Source organism: Gymnoscopelus microlampas (assembly GCF_963454915.1).
Source record: "Gymnoscopelus microlampas genome assembly, chromosome: 9".
Classification (NCBI taxonomy): Eukaryota; Metazoa; Chordata; class Actinopteri; order Myctophiformes; family Myctophidae; genus Gymnoscopelus; species Gymnoscopelus microlampas.
The window spans coordinates 57,957,332-57,978,376 of NC_139946.1; the positions used below are offsets into that span (position 1 = coordinate 57,957,332).

At 40.5% G+C, this 21,045-nt stretch overlaps 1 protein-coding gene across 1 annotated transcript; it reads left to right on the top strand.

The window, feature by feature from the left end:
- Window positions 1–2,633: 2,633 nt before the first annotated feature.
- LOC311051863 (ephrin-A2-like) lies at window positions 2,634–18,514 on the top strand. Its single transcript, XM_084066541.1, has 4 exons — window positions 2,634–2,840; window positions 14,510–14,811; window positions 18,107–18,172; window positions 18,346–18,514. Exons 1-4 carry the CDS (start codon window positions 2,725–2,727, stop codon window positions 18,480–18,482), a joined length of 621 nt encoding a protein of 206 aa, XP_083922667.1. The 5' UTR covers window positions 2,634–2,724; the 3' UTR covers window positions 18,483–18,514.
- The last annotated feature ends 2,531 nt before the right edge of the window (window positions 18,515–21,045 follow it).

Sequence of the window (21,045 nt, forward strand, 5' to 3'; positions counted from 1 at the left end):
TTGCAGAGAAGATAGAAATAAATGACAATAGCTATAATCAGGGGTGCAATGCTCAGTGGACGCGGTTGCACGCCGTGCAACCACTTATTTGGCCAGGGGGACGTGCAGGCACACGCATAGATTTAAAACTACTTTAAATTCACACTTCATCAAAGTTTACAAAGGCTCCCGACTCACGCGGTACATTAACATAGGAATTAGCCTATATGCATATCAATTGTCCATTGTGTGACCTGTACTGTAGGTGTTAAGCGACGTGCGTGTCACGTCATTAAAATAGAGAGTGCAACCACTTCTCAAATGAGCATAGCATCACTGGCTATAATGTGCTCGAGCACACAATCACAGGGGCATGAAGAATATAATAATGATTTATTGATCAGGTGGATTAGTTGTATAAACTCTAATAAACCACTAGATGGCAGCAAAGTGTTGCAGAGAGAGAGAGAGAGAGAGAGAGAGAGAGAGAGAGAGAGAGAGAGAGAGAGAGAGAGAGAGAGAGAGAGAGAGAGAGAGAGAGAGAGGAGGGATGGGATGGGATGGGAGATGGAGTAATTATTATGACACTTGCTTTGGCATTAATGTAAACATACTCATGCCAATAAAGCTCCTTTGAATTTGATTTAATAGAATATAGTTTGTGTTCAGTAACAGTGTTAAATAGATCTATATTGTGATAGTAATCATTACTACAGAGTGTTTGTTCAGTAACAGTGTTAAATAAGTAAGTAAGTAAGTACATTTTATTTATATAGCACTTCTCACAGAGATGGCTCACAATGTGCTTCACAATAGAGAATAAAAACAGAACAAGGTATTAAAAATAAGTAGAACAGTAAAAAGCCTGTACAATAATCTCAAGTATACAACAAATAGTGATGCAATGGAGACATAAAATCAAATAACATTTGCAAAAGCTTGTTCAAATAAAAGGGTTTTAAGATTGTTCTTGAAAATGTCCACAGAGGCTGCAAATCTCAAGGCATGTGGAAGCGCATTCCAAAGCTTGGCAGCCACAGCCCGAAAGGCTCTGTCACCTTTTGTAATAAGGTTTGTGTTGGGAGTTATTAGCAGACCCTCTTCAGCAGACCTAAGGGACCTCCCTGGCACATAACGTGGGACCAGGTCGGTTATATATTTCGGGGCCTGACCATGTAAAGCTCTGTAGGTGAGCACCAGGACCTTAAAATGGACCCTAAAATGTACAGGGAGCCAGTGTAAAGAGGCCAGGACTGGGGTGATGTGGCACCTTCTGCTAGACCTGGTCAAAAGTCTGGCAGCAGCATTCTGAATTTGCTGGAGGCGGTTCATGGTTGTTTTATTGAGGCAGGTGAAGAGTGAGTTGCAATAGATAGCTCTATATTGTGATAGTAATCATTACTATAGAGTGTTTGTTCACTAACAGTGTTAGATAGCTCTATATTGTGATAGTAATCATTACTATACAGTGTTTGTTCACTAACAGTGTTAAATAGATCTATATTGTGATAGTAATCATTACTATAGAGTGTTTGTTCAGTAACAGTGTTAGATAGCTCTATATTGTGATAGTAATCATTACTATACAGTGTTTGTTCACTAACAGAGTCTCTGTAATAAACATAAAATAAATGTTCAGTTGGATTGACAGTGCTCAGGTTTGCTTCTCCATCACTTGTTTATCCTGTATGAGTTCTCTCTCCTGATTGGACATTGTATCCCAACCTGAACATTTATGTTGTGTGATTACATCACAATATAGAGCTGTTTAACACTCTAACAAAACATAACAATATACATTCTATCAACCTCTCTCTCTCTCTCTCTCTCTCTCTCTCTCTCTCTCTCTCTCTCTCTCTCTCTCTCTCTCTCTCTCTCTCCCTGTGTGTGTGTGTGTGTGTGTGTGTGTGTGTGTGTGTGTGTGTGTGTGTGTGTGTGTGTGTGTGTGTGTGTGTGTGTGTGTGTGTGTGTGTGTGTGTGTTTGGAGGGGAGGGGTCAGATCAGCTCGACCATGTGCAGGAGGAGAGAGAGAGAGAATCTTCAACTGAAGCAACAAAAGAAACTAAAAAATCTAAATCGCCTCGTGCGCGACGTGCGTGCGCGTTCTGTCCTGTCTTCTCCTCTGCTCTTCTCATCTCCTCTTTTCTCCTCTCCTCTTTTCTCCTCTCCTCTTTTCTCCTCTTTTCTCCTCTCCTCTTTTCTCCTCTTTTCTCCTCTTCTCCTCCAGCGGCTCAACGCAGAACGAAAGCCCGCAAATGAGCGTCTGAATCCCCGCAGGAACTTTGTTTTCTAACCGCCGGAGAGACGAACCGATTCACCAGAACCTTCACTAGAACCTTCAGTCCTTTAACTAGAACCTTCACTAGAACCTTCAGAACCTTCAGAGCCTTCATAGAAGCAGAGGAACAGGATCATAAAGTAAAGTCTGAAGCTCATCAACAGAACCTCTGCTTCAATAAGAATAAAACAGGTCTGGATGAAGATTGTTCATCAGGAGTAAGAAGTAAACCATGGATCTAAAGGAGTGTTATAACTGTAACACAATGGATCCATAATCAACATGAAGAACTTTGTTTATTATTGATCACTTATTGATCCAGAACCAGATGTTTGATGTTGATGACTTTATAAGTTAGTTTATAAGTTAGTTTGTGAGTTAGTTGATGAGTTTATAAGTTATTGATAATCAGGCCCTTCATGGATCAATGAACAGAAAACTGATGAAGAATCATCAACTTTAATCTCATGGAGATGCTGGTTCTGCTGGTTCTGCTGTGTTGCTCATGGGTTCATGTTCTGGAAGGACTGGGAATAGAGGTTTCAGACCGCTTCGCTGTGTACTGGAACAGTACCAACACCAGGTAAGATTACTATATATATATATATATATATATATATATATATATATATATATATATATATATATATATATATATATACTCTATACTACCATATATATGTACCATAGGTACACTAGGTAAGAGATACACTATAGTACCATTAGATATACTATATATATATATATATATATCCTCCTATAATTTGAGTAACCTCTGTCTGTAGTGGTGTCTGTGGTGAAGCTACCCGGTTCTCCTCACTGGCTGGAGCAATTGCTCTGATTTTGCACACAGCCATTGACCATTACCATCTGAACTTAACTGTGAAGCCCGTTTTTCAATTTCATCAAATCTCAGCTTCTTATTAGCTTTTAAGTGTGAAAGAATGTGTATATACATAACTGCTCAAAAAAAGTTTGGAAACTTAACTTCGGTCAATTATTTCTCCCCTTCAATAATACCAATTGGTATTGTGTTTTATATCATTTTTTTTATCGTTCATTAGTCACCTTTACAAGGAGGTACAGCTTGTTGTAAGGATGGGGGATTCGTGAAATGAGCAACACAGCTAAACATGTGGGTAGCGCCTCCAAAAAAAATCCCCAAATATGCTTCGCACACACCTGCTGAGAGGTGTGTGCCAGTAGTCACAGGTGAGTGACTGGCACCTGAACATGGGTTCTGCAACTTTGTTGAGTTGGAGTGTGTATGCTCCAAGCAGTAACACTTCCCCCATGGAAAGATGCCACGTTTGTCCCTTCAGGATGCAATAGGGCAAGTGAAACTGGTGTTCCGTTATGCAGATTACGCATTATTTGATGTCAGCCCTGGTACCATTTGCAGGCAGGTGTGTGCCAGTCACAGGTGTGTGACTGGCACCTGACCCCTGAACCCTTGCTTCACCTCAGTGAAGCAAGGGGTCTTGGGTTGTTGTCTTCCTTTGTCTTCACCAGTCTCACAGAACTTGGTCCTAAGTTTGTAAATGGTTCCAGGGCTGACACCAAATAATGCTGTCACTCTGCGTAACGGAACACCAGCTTCACTTGCCCTATTGCACAGGCCTCATCCTGAAGGGACAAACGTGGCATCTTTCCATGAGGGCAGTGTTGCTGCTTGGAGCACGGTGAGAAGAGTCTTCTTGTATGTAAGATACATAGATCATTGGTTCTCAAAGGTCCTTGAGGGAGTTCCAGGGGGTCCTCAGCTAAATGATAGATTAGGCACCAAATGGACCCTTATGGGTCTGTAACTCTGAGAGTGTACAAATGGAACCAAATGGAACCAAATGGACCCTAACGGGTCCATTTGGTTCCATTTGTACACTCTCAGAGTTAAATTAACATAGATTTTACAATATAAAATGGGGTCCAAGAGATAGAAATGCCATTAAATGGGGGCCCGTAGCCCCCTAATGCATGTCAAACTGGGGGTCCTTGAAATTAAAATGGTTGAGAATCACTGCTAGAGCCGTAAAAAATCTTCTCTTATGGGGGTCCCTGGCATATCTTTTGAAATGGGGGTCCGCGGGCTAATAAGTGTCTATTTGGGGGTCCTTGACATGAAAAAGTTTGAGAACCACTGACATAGATAGACCACAGTGAGAAGAGTCTTCTTGTATGTAAGCTACATAGTCTACAGAAGTTACATCCACTGCACCGACTACATTGACGTTGGTAGTTACAACGGGGCAGTTTAACGTCATGCTCAGGACACACACACACACACACACACTTTCTTCTCTTCATTAATACCACTTGGTATTTTATATCTAAAGACCCCCCCCCCCCAAACAATGTGCACATTCTTCTGTTGGTATTCACTCTCGTTTTGAGCCTCAAGTGCTGACAGGTGTGTGACTGACACCTGAGCATGTGTGTGTGTGTGTGTGTGTGTGTGTGTGTGTGTGTGTGTGTGTGTGTGTGTGTGTGTGTGTGTGTGTGTGTGTGTGTGTGTGTGTGTGTGTGTGATGCACATTGTAAAGCACTTTTAGATAAAGGCTTTATATAAATGTTTATCATTCACATCTTCAAATCAAATACAAATAGATTTGTCCTCTAAATACATTTGTAGACGTTCTACTGCTACTAATATTTTATCACCAATAGGCGATATATAATAATATATATTATTATTATTATTACCCTTATTATTATTATTATTAACAGGCCTAGTACTACTGATTCTAATAATAATAATAATAATATATTGTGTTTTGGCCCAAATTCTGAACAGAATAAATGCATCCTGTTTGATATTTACATTTATCAGACATTTACAATAACCAAACAAACACATTGCCTTATTCCTATAATCTCATGTGGCATTTTTGAAAAACATTTTAAAATAGTGAAAATATCTGATCTACAAGCTCACAACGCGTCGATACAGATCGGCTATTTTCACTATATATATATATATATATATGTCTGTCTGTCTGTCTGTCTGTCTGTCTGTCTGTCTGTCTGTCTGTCTGTCTGTGCAGTTCTGTGTTCAGGCTGGGTTTCTGTGTGTAAATGCTGCTACATCATGCTTTTGTGTGTGTGTGTGTGTGTGTGTGTGTGTGTGTGTGTGTGTGTGTGTGTGTGTGTGTGTGTGTGTGTGTGTGTGTGTGTGTGTGTGTGTGTGTGTGTGTGTGTGTGTGTGTGTGTGTGTGTGTTGCTCATGCATTTTAATGTGTGACCTACATTCAATGCCTCACACACGTTGATGGAAGCAACTCATAGAAAACATACAGATATTATATCTATATCTGTTATTATAATATAATATTATCTATATCTGTTATATCTGATAAATAAAATGTATACAACTCATAAAACATACAGATACTGTTATATACAACTCATATATACTGTTAAATACATATATAATATACTGTTAAATACATATATAATATACTGTTAAATACATATATAATATACTGTTAAATACATATATAATATACTGTTAAATACATATATAATATACTGTTAAATACATATATAATATAGAGAAGACTCGCACATTGTAAAGCATTCTTTATTATTGTGAAAAACATTTTAAAATAGTGAAAATAGCCGATCTGTATTGACGCGTTGTGAGCTTGTAGATCAGATTTTTTTACTAAATCTGCACTGATTATCTCCGCCAGGCCGAAGGCATATGATCCAGACTATGTTTTACACCCTATCTGTCCGTCTGTCCGTCCGTCCTTCTGTGAGCAGCTAATCTCCGGCACCATTGGCCCTATTGAAACAGTGCACACGCACACACGCACGCGCGCACACACACACACACACACACACACACACACACACACACACACACACACACACACACACACACACACACACACACACACACACCCTGGATGCCAGAGCAGAACGCCCTAAAGTTTTCATAGGCCTGTTTTTTTATATGACTCCTACAGATTTTGTCCAAACATAATATTATAACAATATATCTCTATAGTCATGTGATCAAGACACAATATCTCTATAGTCATGTGATCAAGACACAATATCTCTATAGTCATGTGATCAACACGGACCTGTCCCACAGACAGGCAGACAGACAGACAGACAGACAGACAGACAGACAGACAGACAGACAGACAGGCAGGCAGACAGCCAGGCAGACAGGCAGACAGACAGGCAGACAGGCAGACAGGCAAACAGACAGACAGACAGACAGACAGACAGACAGACAGACAGACAGACAGACAGACAGACAGACAGACAGACGTTAATCCAACAAACCCAAACCTTCAACCAGCTGCAGGATTAAATACAAGAAAAGAAAAGAAAAGAAAAGAAAAGAAAAGAAAAGAAAAGAAAAGAAAAGAAAAGAAAAGAAGGGAGGTTCCACAGCTGTCAATCACACCATGACACACTCTGAGGCCTGGTGTGTGTGTGTGTGTGTGTGTGTGTATGTGTGTGTGTGTGTGTGTGTGTGTGTGTGTGTGTGTGTGTGTGTGTGTGTGTGTGTGTGTGTGTGTGTGTGTTATTATAAGTGTCGTAATATTTTGTTGAATAAAACTATAATTTACTATTTTCTCTCTAATGTAATGTAATCTAATGTAATGTAATGTAATGTAATGTAATCTAAATGACAATGTAATATAATGTAATGTAATCTAATGTAATGTAATCTAAATGACAATGTATTTGCATAAGACTGTGTGGTTGTTAACTAAGGCTAAGGCCTTGGTTCCTACATCCTCCCTGTGTGTGTCAGCTGATCTGAGAAGGAGGAGCTTGTGTTGATTTAATTTAGTCTCTTTAGGCTCTTTTGAATAGAATTCCATTTAGTTTTACTGTTAGTCTAGTTTTAGTCATATTTTAGTTTGACTGTTAGTCTAGTTTTAGTCATATTTTAGTTTGACTGTTAGTCTAGTTTTAGTCATATTTTAGTTTTACTGTTAGTCTAGTTTTAGTCATATTTTAGTTTTACTGTTAGTCTAGTTTTAGTCATATTTTAGTTTTACTGTTAGTCTAGTTTTAGTCATATTTTAGTTTGACTGTTAGTCTAGTTTTAGTCATATTTTAGTTTGACTGTTAGTCTAGTTTTAGTCATATTTTAGTTTGACTGTTAGTCTAGTTTTAGTCATATTTTAGTTTGACTGTTAGTCTAGTTTTAGTCATATTTTAGTTTGACTGTTAGTCTAGTTTTAGTCATATTTTAGTTTGACTGTTAGTCTAGTTTTAGTCATATTTTAGTTTTACTGTTAGTCTAGTTTTAGTCATATTTTAGTTTTACTGTTAGTCTAGTTTTAGTCATATTTTTGTTTGACTGTTAGTCTAGTTTTAGTCATATTTTAGTTTTACTGTTAGTCTAGTTTTAGTCATATTTTAGTTTTACTGTTAGTCTAGTTTTAGTCATATTTTAGTTTTACTGTTAGTCTAGTTTTAGTCATATTTTAGTTTTACTGTTAGTCTAGTTTTAGTCATATTTTAGTTTTACTGTTAGTCTAGTTTTAGTCATATTTTAGTTTTACTGTTAGTCTAGTTTTAGTCATATTTTAGTTTTACTGTTAGTCTAGTTTTAGTCATATTTTAGTTTGACTGTTAGTCTAGTTTTAGTCATATTTTAGTTTGACTGTTAGTCTAGTTTTAGTCATATTTTAGTTTGACTGTTAGTCTAGTTTTAGTCATATTTTAGTTTTACTGTTAGTCTAGTTTTAGTCATATTTTAGTTTTACTGTTAGTCTAGTTTTAGTCATATTTTAGTTTGACTGTTAGTCTAGTTTTAGTCGTATTTTAGTTTTAATGTGTTTTGGCGCTGCCTTGATGATGGCGTCGTAATGGCAGATTTTACACTTGGTCGCATGCTAAAAAATATCAGATCTACAAGCTCTGATCAGGGCCCCTGATTTCCACAGTAGCTGTCAGGGGTCCTGACAGGGGAGGGCTGTCCATTGTTAAGCCTGACCATTAATTATCTGCCTTTAAGAACTAAATGCTCACCTGCTGTGTGTGTGTGTGTGTGTGTGTGTGTGTGTGTGTGTGTGTGTGTGTGTGTGTGTGTGTGTGTGTGTGTGTGTGTGTGTGTGTGTGTGTGTGTGTGTGTGTGTGTGTGTGTGGTAACCATGGTTACGTCTGGTAGAAGTAGTAATGTGAACATTAATGTTCTGTCATGTCCTCTGTGCAGCAAAGCATTCTGGGATAGGTTCCCACATTGCACTGCATTGTGGGTCGTCATGCTGAATAACAATCCATAGAGATGACCTAGCACCCATAGAGAACACCTAGCACCCATAGAGATGACCTAGCACCCATAGAGAACACCTAGCACCCATAGAGATGACCTAGCACCATAGTTCTAGAGCCTAACTGAGAGATATGTTTTTTTATCAATAAAAAAATGCTTTTAGAAGATTTCATTTATAAGCAAACAAATAAATAAAAGACATAAACTGAACTAATTGAACTATTTATCTGGTTTAATAGTGAAGTGAATTGTAACGTTAGATTAAGTTAAAGGGATATTTCACCCCAGACTGTTTTTTAGTTGATTCAGTATTTAGACATTTGATATTCATTTGATCAGACACGCCCCCTTTCTTTTTTCATTTATTTTCATTTTATTTTACTGTATAACATTTTTTTCATTTTAAAAAAGATATATAAAACAAAATGAAAAAAGGTTCTCCTCACGTATTAGAAGGGCAGGATGAGTCACCAGTGTTTCTGATGGTTAAAATGGAGTTGGAAGTTACAATGGGTTTGTATAGGAAGGGGGCGTGTCTGATAAAATGAATATCAAATATCTAAATACTGAATCAGGTGATTCCTAAAGCCTGAGTAGACCATAAAATGATTCTTTAAAAAGAAAGTGAAATATCCCTTTAAGTCACCGGGGAAATTCCAGGAAAGGGAATGAGACGAATACGTTGGTTTGCCCTTGAGCAACACACTCACATATCAGAGGATTAGAGCCTCATGTTACACCCAGCAACCTCAACTCTCAGCAACCTGTCTGTCTGTCTGTCTGTCTGTCTGTCTGTCTGTCTGCCTGCCTGCCTGCCTGCCTGCCTGCCTGCCTGCCTGCCTGCCTGCCTGCCTGCCTGTCTGCCTGCCTGCCTGTCTGTCTGTCTGTCTGTCTGTCTGTCTGTCTTGTCTGTCTGACTGTCTGACTGATTATACTGTGTTTGTGTGTGTGTGTGTGTGTGTGTGTGTGTGTGTGTGTGTGTGTGAGTGTGTGTGCGTGTGCGTGTGCGTGTGTGTGTGTGTGTGTGTGAGAGTGTGTGTGAGTGTGTGAGAGTGTGTGTGAGTGATATTTAACCCTGACTAATTGCATGGTGTTCTCTATTGTAAAGCTCTGAGTAGAAAAGATGAAAGAATAACACTGTCTGCCCTAGAGAGAGAGACAGAGAGAGAGAGAGAGAGAGAGAGAGAGAGAGAGAGAGAGAGAGAAGCTTCACACCAAACTAACCTTGCCTACATGTATATAACTAAACTGCCCATAAAAGGTTTCGGAAACGTAACTTCGGTCGATTATATCTACCATTTAATAATACCAAGTGGTATTGTGTTTATATCATTTTTATCGTTGATTAGTCACCTTTACAACGAGGTACAGCTTGTAAGGATCGGGCATTCGTGGAATGAGCAACACAGATAAACGTGTGGGTAGCGCCAGCAAAATAATTGCCAAAATCACCCAATATGCTTCTGTTGGTAATTACTCTCGTTTTGAGCGACCTGCCAGCACACACCTGCTGAGAGGTGAGTGACTGACTGACACCTGAACATGGGTTCTGACACTTTGTTGAGTTAGTGTTGATGCTCCAAGCAGCAACACTGACCTCATGGAAAGATGCCACGATTGTCCCTTCAGGATAAGACCCATGATGCAACAGGACAAGTGAAGCTGCTGTTCTGTTATACAGAGTGACATTATGTGGTGTCAGCCCTGGAACCATTTACACACACGTGACTGACACACACCTCTCAGCAGGTGTGTGCTGGCAGGTCGCTCAAAACAAGTACCAACAGAAGCATATTGGGGGATTTTGGCAATTATTTTGTTGGCGCTACCCACACGTTTATCTGTGTTGCTCATTCCACTAATGCCAGATCCTTACAAGCTGTACCTCGTTGTAAAGGTGACTAATCAACGATAAAAATGATATAAAACACAATACCAATTGGTATTATTGAAGGGGAAATATAATAATATAATAATGAACGTTTTGTGGGCAGTTTGTTAGCAAAGTAACATTGTCAATAAGACCCTATGATACATTAGTATACATTTACCATCAGGGGCCTATTTCACGAAAGCAGAATTAGGGGTTAAGCCTGGATTTAACACCTATCCTGGCTTAATTTAGCCAGGATTAGCGATGAATCGGTTTCATGAGAGCTGAATTATCTTGCCAGATTAGCTTAGCCAGTTCACCCTGGATAAAGTTATCCATGACTCGATTTCACGAAAGAAAATTGACACAATCCTACCTTAGTTACCATGGAAATGTAGCTGTGAAGTTAGCCTGGTAGGGACCAGGCTAACAGCCAAGCTTACTTAATCCAGTGCCTTGATCTTCAAGTTTTTCCACAGTTAATTCAACACATGTGTTTGTATATGGACTCATTTTAATGACCCTGCATTCAAATAAAATGAAATAAATACAATAAGATATAATCAATTTATTTGTATTACTGAAATAGTGTGTGACCATGAATCATAATTGTTTCACAATGACTCATGTGATGTCATTGTCACTCTCTGTTTTTAGATTATAAAAAATATCTCACATACATATATATATATATATATATATATATATATATATATATATATATATATATATATATATATATATATATATATATATATATATATATATATATATATATATATATATATATATATATATATCTCAACGGCCTGGCTTCATTATCCTGGCTCGACACAGCCTGGCTTCATTATCCTGGCTCAACACAGCCTGGCTTGGCTTCATGGAACGGAATAAACCAGGCTGTACGGACCAGACTTTGTCAAACCTGGATTTGACTTAAATCAAATAAGCCCCAGGTCTCTGTGTTTCTGATCATTATTGACCGTTCGTGTGTGTGTGTGTGTGTGTGTGTGTGTGTGTGTGTGTGTGTGTGTGTGTGTGTGTGTGTGTGTGTGTGTGTGTGTGTGTGTGTGTGTGTGTGTGTGTGTGTGTGTGTGTGTGTGTGTGTTGTCAGGGGTGACTAATAGGAACGCAGTAGGAAGTGTTTGGAGTCCCAGTGACCCCCGACCCCAAAGTGTCTGTGACCCACTTTCTAATGACAACAAATGCGCATGAACTTATTCACAGTTAACATAGGTCATACACTTCAGTCTGACATGTTACCAACACCAGAGAAACATTATGGGTACAGGAAGCACCTTCTCCTCCAAATAGATCCACTGCCTCTAATGGAGGAGATTGAGCAGTATGTATCAAGCTGCTTTGCCTTATATTACACTTGGACAACCTCATAATCCTCAAGCCTCTGACCACCAGCCTGTGGACATCATGACCTCTGACCCCTGACCACCAGCCTGTGGACATCATGGCCCAAGCTGCCAAATATAAAAACAATGAGCTGACACTTATAGCCTAGATGTATAATGGCTTGTACTAATGGCTGGTATTTTACTTGCTTAGTAAGGAAAGCTTCCTCTAAACTTGAATCAAAAGCACAGCCAACTTCCAATAGGAAAACCTCTCTGCTGTTCTCATCAATCACAATGACATCCGGTGTGTCTGCAGTTATATTGGTAAACACATGGGGGTCACACATACATACATGGGGGTCATTGCATTGAAACATTTCTGGTTTCACACAGGAGTTTTAGTAAAACACAACAGAGGAATCAAACGTGGGTGACACATCTTTGGTAATAATGTCAACAATTCTGTCATGCCTGTCTATGTACAGTCCTTTGTAAACATTACGGCCGTTTAATATATGGGACATGGACTCTATGGTCTGATACTGTCCATGGTGTAGGCAGTAAGAGTCATGTTTATTGGGATACCAGATGGACAGATTCAGTTTGGTTGGCAGCACTTGGAGGCGTGCCTTTACCGTGAAGATGAGAATCTCCTCATCAATCGCTGCGTTTTTAAGAATTGAGTGCTGCAATTGTAGCCACAGTCCTGTCCATCGCTGCTTCCTCTGCTGCGCTCTCAGCGCTAGAAGGTGTTTGCGCGCGCCGATGGTGGGGAGCGCGCTTGATGGTCCGTCGCGGCTTACTGTTGCGCGCGCGTTGATTGACAGGTCAGTGATCACAGACTCAGAGACGCTCACCGTCTCGTCGTCCACTCCTTTCCTCTCCAGAGGGACATCAGTCCAATTACACAGATCCTTCAGATCGGGCCAGTCAGAGTTTACGCCAAAACCGGCTGCGTTGGTGTCCAATTCACCACTGGGCTTCTTTTTAAACCCAAGGACGCTGGGGAGGTCGCTAATTTTTGGGACCTTGCGTCGCTCCAGGTCGAGAATAAGCGATGCTCTGGCTAGCTGACTGTCTGATCGTCACTATTAAGCATGTTTAATAGATGGGAAAGGCGTGTGGATATATATGTCCATTCGATATCTGCTACCCCCAGCCCTCCTTCTCGCTTACTGTGGAATATGAGGTCACGGGTTGTATGTGTGCTCAGACCAAACCATTCTCTCACTCGCTGTACAGTTTTGTTGTTAATGTCATACAGTACTTTTTTCGGTATATGAACGTTAGAGAAGAGAGGTGGTGTATTTTGGATAAGGCGACCTGCCCAATCGCCTGTAGCTTCATAACCAGTGGGAGAGGAGAGGAGTTTATTAGGTCTGGAGTGGACTCCCCAGCGATATTACATTTATGGCCGAGGTAGCTGTATGTTTTGTGGCGTGCAAGGACTCTGATTGGTACATTGTTTATTGTAAATGTTGGGATTTTGTCTGATTTGGCGTGATACCAGCGATTGCCCCCGCTCCTCCTCTCATAAAAGACATTTAGATGGTTTTATTTACCTGTAGTCCAGACCACTCCAAAAAAGAGTCAGTCCTGGAAAGCATGTCTTTTCCTGTGTGTGTGTGTGTGTGTGTGTGTGTGTGTGTGTGTGTGTGTGTGTGTGTGTGTGTGTGTGAGTCACAGAGTATCTGGTTGCCGCAGCGATGGACAGACAGATAGTTTTGTTGGAGAACTTGTCGTGTTTTATCTGACATCTGTTAGTAATGCCTGGAGACACTGAGCGCTTTGTTATCCTGTTGTTACCCTGCATGTAGAGCATGGTGTCTGTTACACACACACACACACACACACACACACACACACACACACACACACACACACACACACACACACACACACACAGTAAGTGAGGGTAATGTGAGTGTCTTCATGTGAATGAACCTTTAGAACTATTTGAGGTTTTGTGGTTTTCATTCATTTCAACGTGTGAAACTTCTTTATCACTAATAATACATATATATTATACATTAATATATATTATATATCACTATTAATATATATTATTTATCACTATTAATATATATTATTTATCACTATTAATATATATTATATATATTAGTTAGTTTAATGCATTTTTTTGGAACTAGATTTCCAGGCTGCTGTTGTGCTGATAATGGTCTGGCTGTTTAAACCCCAGCCAATGGGAACACAGAGGGGGCAGGGCATCAGCAAATTATAGGCCATCCCTATTTGCTGTCTAAGAGCACCCACCACGTTTGGGGCCTTTAGCATGCTGGGAACTAGAGTTATGGCTGTTAAAGGCCCAGCCAATGGGAACACAGAGGGGGCGGGGCTTAAGCAATTACTGCCTGTCCCTATTGGCCGTCTAAGAGCACCTACCTCTGTTTTTCCTATTGGCTGGGGGTTAAACAGCCATAACTCAAGCTCCCAGTATGCTGCTAAAGGCTAAATTGGTTGGTGGTATGGGATGGGCTGTAATTGTTGAAGCCCTGCCCCCTCTGCTTTCCTATTGGCTGGGGTTTAAACAGCCATAGCTCCAGTTCCCAGCATGCTACAAACTTGGTGGGTAGTCCCACAGACATAAACAATGACCACTTCCGGTTTGTCCTTGCTACTTCCAGTTTGTCAGAATGCCTTAAACTTCACCCTGTGACCTAATTAAAAAATTAGACGCACCGGAACAGCCTGATTCTGGCTTGAGGTGCGGTGGACTATCCCTTTAATGAATATAAACACGTCTCTCTCCCTCTCTCTCCCAGGTTCCACCAGGGCGAGCTAGCAGTAGAAGTGTCCATCAACGACTACCTGGACATCTACTGCCCTCACTACCAGGACTCGGCGCTGCCCCCTGTGGACGGCATGGAGACCTACATCCTGTACATGGTCAACTATGACGGCTATACCTCCTGCGACCACCGGGGGAAGAGAGGCTTTAAACGCTGGGATTGTAACCGGCCGCTCAGCCTCAACGGACCGCTCAAATTCTCTGAGAAATTCCAACTGTTCACCCCGTTCTCCCTGGGCTTCGAGTTCAGACCTGGACATGAATATTACTATATATGTGAGTATTATACTACTACAATACTACTACTACTATACTACTATACTACTATACTACTACTACTACTACTACTATTACTATTACTACTAATGGTAATGGAGGTAGGATGGTACGATGGTACGGTGGTACGATGGTACGATGGTACGATGGTACGGTGGTACAGTGGTACGATGGTACGGTGGTACGGTGGTACGGTGGTACGGTGGTACGATGGTACGGTGGTACGGTGGTACGGCGGTACGGCGGTACGGCGGTACGGCGGTACGGCGGTACGACGGTACGATGGTACGTTGGTTTGTTGACTTAAAGCCACGAAAATGCCAACCAGGTAAACAGAGAAGTGAAACGATACAAGGTGGGCACTGGAAAAAACGATGATGATGTCAATATTGTAGGAACACCATTACAGAACGAGAAGGAAATTGACTATTTAGAAGTCATAACAGTCTAAATGTTTAGAGACGATGAGGAGTTTGAACGATGGTGCAATAGCGATGTTGTCTTAACTTTGAGCCAAGAAGACACCAGCCAAGTAAATAGGGAAGAACGTGGAACAATACAAGGTGGGCAAGAATAAAGAGGATGATGATGTGAATCTGTTACACACACCTCTAAAGGTGACTCACTAGATGTGAGGGCCGCAAAGCCCTCGCATCTAACCCTCACATCTAACCCTAACCCTCACATCTAACCCTCACATCTAACCTTAACCCTCACATCTAACCCTCACATCTAACCTTAACCCAGCAGCCGGGTGGAAAACGGAATGCTCGTCCTAAGACACACTGCCCCATTTTTCCCGCCGAGGCCGCCGGATTAGTCCCGGGGCGAGGGTGTTTTAGGACGACGGTTCCATTTCTGAATGGAGAGGTGCGCTGCGCGATGGACTGGAGAGAAGAAGGACCGATGTTTCCTTTTTGCTTGATATTGTTTGATGGCGAAACAATCATGACTGATACACATGAAAGAAGACCCTTCACAGCAAATAGAGAATTTAAAATGTTAAGAATCGGTCCAGAATTGAATCAGTATACTATACGGCTATAGTCAGTGTTGTGCCTGAATGTGTTCAATGAACGATCGTTCATGAACTCGTTCATATTTTGGGCGAACGTGAACTGAACGTACTGTATATCCACTAGATGAACGTTGTCGTGAACGCGTTCATTCTGGCGTTTGTGAACGGCGTTCTCTCACAGTTTAACTTCGTTCAAGAGTGTCCCAAATTTCCATTGTTACATCGGTTTGTAATGTTGTATTTCATCCTATTCTGTGTTTCCGAGGCGTCTTGAACGCACCATCAGCCAAAAAAGAGAAAAGCAAGGCGGTATCTAACATTCATCTGCGCAGCGCGCAGTCTGAGTGAACAGTCTTATCTACGTGCAGAGTGCAGACTACAGACTAATGCAGCTCCGTGATTACAGATAGCCCCTCGGGTTAAAAATGCAAGAGGAGCAACACTTAGCTTTATAAAATAAATGTCCGTTTATAAGTTGTTGTGTCACTGTAGCATGTTGAGTGATAATGACCCACAGCTGTTTGTTCTTCTAGCAGAGTCTCCGAGTCCGACGCAAGATTATTTTGTAATTAAAGAAAGCTTCTGCGCGGTATTAGCTACACACACGCATGAACAACAACAACAACAACAACGTTGCTGGCCTGGGACCGGGTGTACTGCTTGTGTTTAAAACAAAGTCTTTTTCACAACTTTTCGCCATTGATGCCTTTTCTTTCTCTCTCTGCTGCTGCTGCTGCTGCTGCGCCTAATATAAACTTTGCAGCACGACGGTGTCCCGTGCCTAAAATACAGTAGCAGATATACAATCTCACAACACGTCGTGGACGCAACTCATTGTGAGCTTGTAGGTCTGCTATTAAAACATTATGGCTACAAAGGGCATAACCCTGGATTATATTCATATAATATAATAACACAGGCCTGAGCCTGGGTATTCAACATTTTTCAAGTCAAGGACCCCTTAGCCAAGAGAGAGACCCCTATTATATATATATATATATATATATATATATATATATTGAAGAAAAAAAAATATTGAAAAAAAAGAACGAAAAAGAACTGAACTAGTTCATTTTTTGAACCATGAACTTTAGTTCAAAATTTTGAATTATGAACTGAACTTTGAACTAGTTCATATTTTAAGTGAACTTTCCCAACACTGGCTATAGTTAAATGTGAAGGTCTTTCTGCTAAAAATATTCATCCATGCGTTCTGCGCAGCCCGTCGGCTGTGACGTTTCCTTTTTGCCACACATCTACACTTTTTTGTGTAGATGATGTGTTAAAGTAACAAAAATACGAAATAAAAGGGAGAAGATGTGTCCCCCTTGGTTCTCAAATGCTCTCTGCGTCCCTGACTACGACTAGACCTTATTTTGCCAAAATCCCCTGCAATATTATTCTCTTGGTATTTTCTCTTGGATTGGATGAATGCACCGGTTCCGCCCACTCTCTTAGTGTTGTAATGTGAACCTATAGGATTTATTCAGTACAGGCATGTGTTGTCCAATGACAGTCGCCAATCAGCGAGGAGAGGAGAGGAGAGGAGAGGAGAGGAGAGTGTGAAGATAAATAAGTGTTGGAGTGTTTAATACACTGAGCCCTGCTCTCTTTGTGCAGCGGTCGGTCTGAACCCTGCTCTCTTTGTGCAGCGGGTCGGGTCGGTTCTGGGCCGTTGATCTGAACATTCATTCATTCTGATCTATTGTCTTTCTAACAAAACACTCCTTTCTATAGAAACAATACACTCTGTCCATCACACACACACACACACACACACACACACACACACACACACACACTCACACACACACACTCACACCCCACACACGCACGCACGCACGCACGCACGCACGCACGCACGCACGCACGCACGCACGCACGCACGCACACACACACACACACACACACACACACACACACACACACACACACACACACACACACACACACACACACACACACACACACACACACACACACACACACAGGAGGCAGGACGCCACAATAACCTACCTGTCCTGTTATAGCTAAAGTATTTATACTCTGTTAGGAAGGTAAAGTATTTCATGCTCATCCACAGCGTCAGGGTTTTATTGAATGTTTCTGGTTCAAAAACACTAAAACAGATCCAACAAAAAGTAAACAAACGATCAAAATAAAAAAGCTGGTAAAAACTCCTTTGTGTGTGTGTGTGTGTGTGTGTGTGTGTGTGTGTGTGTGTGTGTGTGTGTGTGTGTGTGTGTGTGTGTGTGTGTGTGTGTGTGTGTGTTTTAGCATCTCCTCATCCCAGCCTTGTGGGGATTCCGTGTCTGAAGTTGAAGATCTACGTCAAACCAACAAGTAAGTATTTTTATCAGTATTTTTAAGTATTTATATATATTTTTGGCAGATAACAGTATCTATGAGTATTTTTATCAGTATATTAAAAGTATTTATTTATTTTCTTTGCAGATGACAGTATCTATGAGTATTTTTATCAGTATATTAAAAGTATTTATTGATTTTCTTTGCAGATGACAGTATCTATGAGTCACCAGAACCATTTCTGACAGACGACAACACAGGAGGTGGTTTCCTGGTCACACCCCGCCTCTCTCTCCTATTGGCTGCCCTGCTGTTATTGCTCCTCCTCCTATTCACCTCCTCGTAGCACCATCACTCTCCCCCAGGACCGGGGAGGACTAGTGGACAACTGTGGTACCGCAGGTTAAACTAGTGAACAACTGTGGTACTACAGGTTAAACTAGTGGACAACTGTGGTACTGCAGGTTAAACTAGTGGACAACTGTGGTACTACAGGTTAAACTAGTGGACAACTGTGGTACTACAGGTTAAACTAGTGGACAACTGTGGTACTGCAGGTTAAACTAGTGAACAACTGTGGTACTACAGGTTAAACTAGTGGACAACTGTGGTACTGCAGGTTAAACTAGTGGACAACTGTGGTACTGCAGGTTAAACTAGTGAACAACTGTGGTACTACAGGTTAAACTAGTGGACAACTGTGGTACTGCAGGTTAAACTAGTGGACAACTGTGGTACTGCAGGTTAAACTAGTGGACAACTGTGGTACTGCAGGTTCTACTAGTGGACAACTGTGGTACTGCAGGTTCAACTAGTGGACAACTGTGGTACTGCAGGTTCAACTAGTGAACAACTGTGGTACCGCAGGTTCTACTAGTGGACAACTGTGGTACTGCAGGTTCAACTAGTGGACAACTGTGGTACTGCAGGTTAAACTAGTGGACAACTGTGGTACTGCAGGTTAAACTAGTGGACAACTGTGGTACTGCAGGTTCAACTAGTGGACAACTGTGGTACTGCAGGTTAAACTAGTGGACAACTGTGGTACTGCAGGACCGGGGAGGACTAGTGGACCAATGGGCTGGACTCATAGGGTTTGGACTCACAGGGTCTGGACCAATGGGCTGGACTCACATGGTCTAGACCAATGGGCTGCTGGACGTATAAAGGACATGTATAACAAGACCAGGAGACGTGGTTCTGCCAGACCCAGGCTAAGCCGGACTTCACATGACGTGTCAGCCTGTGTCTATGCCTAACCTAAGACTCATGGATATGAGATGAAATCATGCGTTTTCTACACACATTTTTTAAAGAAAGACAGAAAGTCTGAGACTGTAGCCTGTATGTTTCTGAACCAATCATAAAGTCTCATCCCCCTGGGCTATGGGAAAGCATTAGCCAGAGAAGGCTATGTGTGTAGCCAGCAGGGGGCAGTGTGGAGCATGTTTATGTTACTACGTCAGTTTACATGTTTTCAGGTTCATATTTTAACGTACCGTTTCAGTTAAAAAACAGTAACGCACCGTCTGGCCGTCATCTAGAGTTAAATAACGTTTCAGCCTAACAATGTATTTCTGATTAAAATCAGGTGCGAGTGCAGGGACGTTAACGATGGGAATTACACAGTGAATGAAATGATGAATTTATATTCATAAAGGTGTAAGAAATGTCATCTAAAGGGATAGATATGTCCTCATTGTGAATGAATGCTCTAAAAGTCTGACGTCTTTCATTTCTCTCATGAATGAAATGCTGAGGTTATGAAACTGAAACTTAAATCTTAATGCAGGTCAGATGTGGTTCCATAAGGCAGCATATTAATATTATAATATTAATGCTATTAATGGAATTATAATATTAATTACTATTAATAATAGTATTATAATATGAATACTATTAATAATAGTATTATAATATTAATGCTATTAATAATGGTATTATAATATGAATACTATTAATAATGGTATTATAATATTAATGCTATTAATAATGGTATTATAATATTAATACTATTAATAATGGTATTATAATATTAATGCTATTAATAATGGTATTATAATATTGCTGTTTCTACACCGACTCTGATGTTTGTGTCAAAATTACAAAACAAAAACATTGTCTCCATATATTCTTTGAAAATAATCATTTTTGTATTCTTTCTTATTGGTTGTTATTGTTATTCTTTCTTATTGGTTGTTTGTAAAACAAAACTGTTCATTTGTTTATGCATTTATGAACCTGAAAGGTCAAAGGTCATCTCGGGTGCTGTCATGCATGTTAATAAACAGATAAAGTAGATTTTGCTCTTCAGTTGTCCTGTTTGTACTGAGTATGTGAATGCTGCCACCTGCTGCTCATCTCTAGTCATAGTTGCCTTGTTTGCTGTAGTTTTATGTTTATTCAACTCTTTAATGTTTATATAACTCATTAAAGTGATTTAAACGTAAACAGGCTCCATATATTATACATACAACTCATTAAAGTGATTTAAACGTAAACAGGCTCCATATATTATACATATAAGTCTTTAAAGGTTATTTAAAGGTAAAAAGGCTCCATATTTTATACATACTAGACCATACCCGGTCGACGCATCCGTGGGGGGATATGCACACATGATCTGGCAACCCGGGATGCGACATTGTTTGACACATAAACGCTAATAAGAAGCTGAGATTTGATGAAAGTGAAAAACGGGCTTCACAGTTAAGTTCAGATGGTAATGGTCAATGGCTGTGTGCAAAATCAGAGCAATTGGTCCAGCCACTGAGGAGAACCGGGTAGCTTCACTCACCACTACAGACAGACAGACAGAGGTTACTGGAATTATAGTAGGATACATACATACATTATACATACAGGAACTCTTTACTGTTTTATAATTCTTTGTCACTAAACATTAACAG